Source organism: Cicer arietinum, chromosome 6 (assembly GCF_000331145.2).
Source record: "Cicer arietinum cultivar CDC Frontier isolate Library 1 chromosome 6, Cicar.CDCFrontier_v2.0, whole genome shotgun sequence".
Taxonomy (NCBI): Eukaryota; Viridiplantae; Streptophyta; class Magnoliopsida; order Fabales; family Fabaceae; genus Cicer; species Cicer arietinum.
In genome coordinates this window covers 8,373,604-8,381,338 of record NC_021165.2, presented here as the reverse complement: position 1 = coordinate 8,381,338, position 7,735 = coordinate 8,373,604, and the positions used below count along the sequence as shown (strand labels likewise).

General features: G+C 35.6%; 1 protein-coding gene across 1 annotated transcript; it reads right to left on the bottom strand.

Annotated features, from left to right (window-relative positions):
• Positions 1-18: 18 nt before the first annotated feature.
• LOC101506012 (actin-related protein 3) lies at positions 19-4,459 on the bottom strand. The gene is made up of 9 exons (XM_004504092.4): positions 3,893-4,459; positions 3,270-3,729; positions 2,693-2,839; positions 2,212-2,304; positions 1,853-1,972; positions 1,222-1,332; positions 796-921; positions 363-461; positions 19-191 (listed from the first exon to the last, which is right to left on the bottom strand). Exons 1-9 carry the CDS (start codon positions 3,940-3,942, stop codon positions 111-113), a joined length of 1,287 nt encoding a protein of 428 aa, XP_004504149.1. The 5' UTR covers positions 3,943-4,459; the 3' UTR covers positions 19-110.
• Between the last annotated feature and the right edge of the window lie 3,276 nt (positions 4,460-7,735).

Here is a 7,735-nt window from a genome sequence, read left to right as displayed (position 1 = left end):
AAAGACCTTGAGGTGAACTGAGGATCAAAATAATCAGACATTAATTCTTTTTTTATATATATCAAGAGAAGAGACAGCATCCATGATCAGCTAGCTAATTCATCTTTTCTTTAATACATCCCCTTGAAAACAGGATTTGTGCGGCAAATGCTTGCTCCATATTCTTCATATTCTGCCTTTGTATGACAAGCCTGCACATTGAACCAGAAATTCTAAACACAGATTAGCTTTGCATCAAGAAAGGATGGGAACGGCTACTTTAGAAAGGAAATGATAAGAAATTATGGACTTTGTCTAGTTTCTCCCTGAGAGAACGGTTTTATCATAAAAAAGAAATCTCAGTCTACAAGGAAAAAACATACCGTAAAAAATTCAGGTGTTGATGCAAGCACTGATCCTCCAAACCAAACGGCAAATTTTTGGATAGGATGGCTGACTACATTGACTTCCACTGGATGTGACTGTGGAATCCATATAATGAAAAAAAGAGAATAAATGCCAGATCAAACCAATAAATATATAGCTACCAGGCTTTTCATAAACACTGCCAATGTGTGAACTTCCAAAACATGTGTGCTTGAGGAAAGAGATTTGTGTAGACCAAACCAAACCAATCAACAACCAACACATCATTATTATTTAAATTATGTGGACGAAGATTCATGTGATTATTAAATCTAAAATAATGATGTGTCAATAGTTGACAGTTTTTACTCCATATAGGCGCAAACAAGGTTTATACAAGAATTTCTCATGCAATCATCAATTAAGTAAGAAGTATCCATTAGCTCTCACTTTTATCTCCCCATTTAGGCGCGCTTCAGCTGCAAGGACACGAGCATCCACGATTTTCTTTAGATCACGTTGCAATCTCCTGTGAAAATCCTTGAACATTGTTGATCCTCCTGACAGCACTATATTCTGAAAAAGACAAAATGGGCAAGTGGTAAAGAGTTCAATCATTAAGAACATGTAAAGTAGAGGGATTGAAATTAATAAGATCATAACTTAAATATCAGGGCTGATCTGTTGACTGATATAGAACATGGAAGTATGGAACTCATGTATTTCATTTGGAGTAACAACAAAAAATGCACTTCACTAAAGATTGAGCATTATAAGTTCTCCAATATTATGGTAAAGCTGATTACATGCTATAATTTAAAATTTTAAGGATATCAGGTTAAGCGGTACCCATTAAATTTAGATGAGGTATTTCACCTTATATAGTGATCTCCTTGTGTCAATTGGTGCAGACTGAATGCACTTGTCTATTACAACTGGCAAAGGAGTGGAAAAGTCGCTGCTATATATTTCAGGATTAAAGAAAACCTGCAAAAGTAATAGGGAAAACACACGGGGTATCTTAAAATCACAAATCCTATTTGATAAAACAGCCCAAACCTGTAGATTAGCTCAACAATTACACCAAGGAAGTACAACAATTTCATGATTTCCTTCTTGAGTAGTTGAAGGAACAAACTTAGGGAGTACCCAGATTCATGGCAAAGTGGTATCAAGTCTCTTAGGAGACTACTTGATCAATGATCCCAATCCCCATCCCTATCAGGTTTTTGAAATCTTTCATAACCCAAAAAGGTAAAGCAACATAATTTGACCTTATAACCAGAAGATATCAGGGCAAGACAAAATGAATAATACCAATTTAAGTTTTACCATTTTCCCACGTAGTCCCCATTAATTCAGGTACTTATCCGTGAGAGGAATTGGGAGCCAATCAAGTATATATTTAATTAATTCATCAGTTCATCATATAGGTCCAGGCATAATAATCCAAAACCATTTGAGAGATGTAGAATGGATGATAGAGAAAGACTAAAGAGCAACAAACCTCGGGGCCAAGAAAGCGTTCATAGCCAATATCACAAGAATATGGAGCCCCAGTCTTTGGTTTAACACCTCGCCATTGCTTGATATACTTGGCTGGTTCTTTGTCATGCTTATTATATTCCTGAGAGGAATAGAGCAACTATTACAAAGGAAAATTATCAAATCCAATAGATAACTTTGCATCCCTTATTTCACAAAAAAAATAAATTGAAATCCAACAAAAATGGTGAGAAAGTTTAGACATTCAACAGAATAAATGTTGGGATTAATTAAAAGCAAGGAAAAAAAACTATTGGAAGCATCTCACAAACTCCTTAAATGGATGTGCCAAAGCAATAACAACGGTGAACTCAAGACAACCTTCACTATGTCAGAGCAGGTGTAGCAATGCATTTCTTTCACTTTCCGAGCCACTTCAAAAGAGTCTTCTGGGGGTACATTCTCCCCTCTTTCCTGCGTAAATCAATGTCAACATGAGATAGTTCATGAATCTCGATTAGCAACTTGCAGATTAACAGTTAAATGTGGATTATTACAACTTTGGCCAGTACCAAAAATTAGTAAAATGTAGGAATAAATTTCAAAATCATGGAAAAAATAAAATTCAGTAATTTGCTTGAATCACTTCTATTTATTAACTAAGTAACAACAATAATATGATCATAAATACATCAACCCTATTCATCCATGGTTAGCATTTACCCATGCATGGTTTCACTATCTAGTCCAACTGGCAGTATGTGAGAACCTTTAACACTAACAAGTATACAGTCACAGATTTTCAAATTCCAGAACAAATAGAAGTGAAATAACCTTCTAATTTTATACAAGGATTACCTACCCGCATTAGCTGCTGGACAAAAAGAGTAACATCCTTTCCAGCAATAGGAACCGATTTGATGCTACTTCCAATAACATAACCATCCGCAACTGGTACAACATGTGTAGCCCCGTCTCCAATATCAACTACAACTCCTGTCATCTCACACTAAAAAGAATTCTATATCAGCCTAAACAAATCTAGAAACAATATTTCATGAACAATATTTCATGAAAGCTCCTACGGTATTCTCTTCATGTTTACATGCAAATATGCTGAACCAACACAACATTCTATATTCAACACCAATGATAAATTATCCCTGCCCTTGTATTGTTGCAACCAAAACAACCACTTTCTACTCAACAGAGTGGTTCACTTTCAGTTTCAAGCAAGAAAAACAAACGCATCAAACCAAAGGAGCTGATAAACAATCCTATGCATTTTTTGTTTAGATAGCTAGCTAGCAAGTTGTACAGGAGGTTTTCCACAATTTTATATAAATAACCCCCCTTCAAGACTAACCATCCAGTTCCATTCCATTATTCCAATTCTATCAACATAATACACAATCTTTTTCACTAGTACCAATACATACCTTAGACGTTGTGTAACCAGCAGCCAGAGCAAGCACAGAATTCACAGCAATGTAAAGTCCAGGCACATTAAAAGTCTCAAACATGATTTCGCCAGTATACTCACGACTCTCGGGGGCTGTCAACGGACTCTCAGTCAAGAGAAAATAATGATCCTCGGGATCACACCTCAAATAATTGAATATACACTGCTGCCAAAATCGCTCCATGGCATCCCAGTTATCAACCTGACCATGCCGAATCGGGTAAGTGAGATTATAAGTGCTGCTAGATCGAGACTTTGAAAGTGCATCATCTCCAATAAAGAAATCAAGATCAGCCATAACTCCTGCATTATGTTGTGCAACCCAATTTCCCTTAGAAGAACTCCTCGATTGATTCAGAAACGACTCGTTAATTGCAACCACTGTTGGAACAATAAAACAGGGTTCAACATTACCAGCAAACCCCATCTTCGTATACCTGCAACTCAAACACCATTTTTACAAATTCAAGTGAAACTCAAATCAGGTAGATCAATATCACACACAATTTCAATCACAATACTTACAAAATCTAATTTAGACATTTCAACAAACAGATGGTGTCCCAATATTGATTATTAGCAAAAAGAGAGAAAAAGTACCCGGAGCCATTGTCGATTACTACAGCAGGACGAGAAGCAGCAGGGTCCATGAGAAAGAGCGTAAAAGTGGTGAAGATTGGAGGTGGATCTGCGAGAGTACGATTCAGATCCAATAGGAAAAGTGGGGCAGAGGATCATGGTAATGAAGAGATCGATAAGGATGAAGAAGATGGTGATGATGATGGTGACTCAGACTTTGATCGCAAGTGAAAAGAGGGAGTGAACGTAAAATTAGGAAGATGTGAAGAGTGGTTGGTGATAGCTCTATTATCACTACCCATTTGTTTTCAATTCAACTATGATAATGATAAACATAAACTCAAAATACAATACAAGGTAGAAGAATTATAGTTAGAGAGGTCCCATTAATTAACAACTTGAGAATCAAGTGTGTTTTGTTTTCCTTTTCCTAAAAGATGTTTTCTTTCCCAAACAAACAATTGGACCCTTCTCTTTCTCTTCTGTCTCTTCCTTCTTCTTTCCTTTCTTATTATTGTTTTCCTTGTTTTATTTTTTATATCATTTTTTTTTTGGGGTTTGGCTTGTGTTGTGTATGGTACCGATGGGTGGGGATGCTTTTATAATAGACCGTGTGATTTCTAGCTTCACCTGAGTAGAGCACTGTTTAGTTTTAGACCCACCAAACAGGAAAATTGTGCTAAGTCTTTTCCCTCCTGTTACCTGGCTTAAATTGGAAACATTTTTTTACAAGGTTAAATTGGAAACGTGTCCAATGTTTTTTAATAGAAATTAAGTGAATCTAATTGTTTTTAATTGGTACGTTAGTTATTAATCCATTATTGGTGTGGATGGGGAATATTTATCCTCTTGTGTGCATGATTTGAGGATAATACCTTCGTTCCAGTAAAATCATCACTACATTTTGTAGTCATTGCATTAGTTTCTTTTAACCATGTTATTGATGACGAAGCATCTTTGCTAATTGATTAACCTCTACTGTGGAATCTAGTTAGCCATCTCAATCGATTCACCCCTCTCAATTATATTTTTTCATTAACAAAATTTGAACATGTGAGTTGAATTAGTGATTTGAATTCCTTAAGCCCAACCACCTAGATTAATGTAGTTGAATTAGAGATTTGAATTCCTTAAGTCCAACACTTGGTTATCATCAACTAAGTGTCCATGCTTTTTTAAGAATTAGTTTGAGCCTCTACTCAATTTCTTTTAAAAGCTGCAATGGTATAGCTATCTAATGAATGAATGAATGAGTGTATCTTTAAGTTGGTTATCAACAAGTGTCCATGCTTTTTTAAGAATTAGTTTTAGCCTCTACTCAATTTTTTTTAAAAGCTGCAATGGTATAGCTATCTAATGAATGAATGAGTGTATATTTACGTTGGCTATGGGATGTGGCAAAATTGATTTTAATGTCTAAAAGAAAGTGTTTGATAAAATTCATTGTCTAAATTTTTTTGAAAAATCATTGTCTCTGAAATTGATTCTAACTTAAAACTATAATGTGAAGTTTTTGTATGTACAATTAATTTTTAGTATTAAATCAGTTATTCAACTCACTTTTACATAAATATATTCAAACATAAATCATTATTCACTTTTTGTCATAATCAATTATATACGAAATCAAATTTTATCACCATAAAATCAAACACACCAGAAATTATATATTTCTTTTTATATCCATATGTTTCGGCAACTAACTTTGTAACTGACTTGACCGGTCGCCTAAAACAATTGATTAACCAAGTCTCTGGGAAATACTGATTTGACTGGGCTGCAACATTCGAATGTAACATCCGAGCCTAGGAATGAGTCATAATACTATTCCTCCCTCAAGTTGAGAGATTAACATCAAATACTCCTAACTTGGAAATGACCTCGGATAATTTGGCAAAGGAAACACTTAGGTTAGAGCATCATCTAGTTGTTAATCGGAAGGTAGGTAAACTATATTGAGAAATCGAAATTCACATAATGTTTGAGAAAGTAGAGATCAATGTTTTCCTTCCATTTATTTGATGTCTAGTCTGTCCAAACTGTATCATCATAACAGACTAAACTAGGGCTTAAAAATGTGCGTAAGTTGTTGTCACCATAGGATTCCACTAGCAAGGCATGCCATTGACGTGTATTCTACCTCAGTAGATAACTTGGCAATACTAAGTTGTAGTTTTCTTCACTTTCATGAAACTAAGAATCCACCAAGGAAGACACAAGTGTTAGTAGTGGATTTTTGGGTAACCTGAAAACTCCTCAATCTGCATCCACATAGGTGATAAGGTTGAGAAAAGACAATATCAGTCTATATGTCATGTTGTGCAGATCCTTTGAGGTACTGAAGAACATTGTGAATAGGTAGCAAGTGAGGTGTTCAAGGCTTAGACGTGAATTGATTAAGTATATTGGCTACATAGGTAATATCAGGTATTGAGATTGTTAGAAACATTAATGTAACCAGGAACCTTTTGTATTAAGAAACATCTGATACAGGGTTTTCATATGTTTCAGTCAACTTGAAAACTTGGATTAATAGTTCACAAAATCTGGTTTGGCAAACAAGAAACCAGTGTCCTTCCACAACTCTATGATGCATTTTCTCTGTAAAAGGTTGATACTTTTAATGGATTGAGCCATTTTCAAGTCAAAGAAGCATCTCAAATGCCCTAACAGATTCAATTAGAAGGTGCTCATCAACTTTTATGCTTGACAAACATGAAAGAATCAACATAGTCGATTCCATCCAATAGGTAAATTTGTTGGAGTATAATCTGTCCAATTATATTGTAGCAAATAGTATGCATAACAGTAATGTACAGGCCGTTAGATTCAATTTTAAATATTGTTTCATAAATTGCAAATCAAATCTTCCACAGAACCTTAGAAGCATGGTAGTCAATCCACAATAGCAGTGCAGCCTGCAGAGAACCAATCCAAATATGCAATAGCAAGATAACGGGACGACTGTTGTACTAATGCAAATATTTTATTTCCACTACAATAAATGCTAAAAAAATTAAAAGATACTCAAAATCAAAGACATTCATAAGTTACAAATTTAAACGAGTCATCAAATTGCAAAGTGCAAGGATCTGAACAAAGTACCAAGACAAAAAACATTGACTGTAACAATTGACAAATACATCATACCACAGTCCACAATGTCTGTGAACAGGGCAACGGAAGGATAGAAGATCGAACATATCTGCGAGTTGCAAACAGAGGCAACAGAGGAAGGTCAGAACAGTGACTGCAAAATGAAGTGCTATCCTCAGTTGGAAAAGGGTCAACCTTCGCCCTAAAATGTGTGGCTGGCCAGAAGTGCAGCAGAACATGTGGGCCGGAAATTGAGGGAAATGGACAACTGGGATTTGTTTGAGGTAAAGACCTAAAGGGATTCTAACCCTGAAATGGTTTCGAAGGAGAGAATCGCGTAAAATCAAAATAGCAACCTTTAAAATGGCACATGTCAAAGAAAAGAGGGGGGGCAGAATCAGGCTTTTGCCACTTATTCGCACGGCAGCGTTATCCAGCATGACTCCATGATTAGCTGTAATTTCAGCCACTAACCAAACAACACAAAAACAAGCTTTGACATTGCTTTAGCAGTCAGGACAATTTGCCAAAGCATGATAACAGCACTTTATGCTGTCATTGACACTCATTAGAATTAGTTGTATTTGGAACAGCTAAAGCCAATAAGATAGAGATTCTCTACTTCTATAAGCACACGTCTATGATTGTTATGATGACAAAACCTTAGTAAGAATCCAGCATGCAAAACGTTGTGTAATCACCTGCCTATTGCAGTTACTGTTGGTATTTCCACTTTGCGATTCATCAGTATAACGACAATAAATTCTG

Bases quoted from the DNA above. Each gene is read 5' to 3' on its own strand.
- LOC101506012 (XM_004504092.4), bottom strand. From the start codon at position 3,942: ATGGACCCTGCTGCTTCTCGTCCTGCTGTAGTAATCGACAATGGCTCC. The intron at 922-1,221 runs GTGAAATACCTC...TGTCTTTTTCAG, and splicing joins CAAGGAGATCACTATATAAG to AATATAGTGCTGTCAGGAGG. The intron at 192-362 runs GTATGTTTTTTC...TTCAATGTGCAG, and splicing joins CAACACCTGAATTTTTTACG to GCTTGTCATACAAAGGCAGA.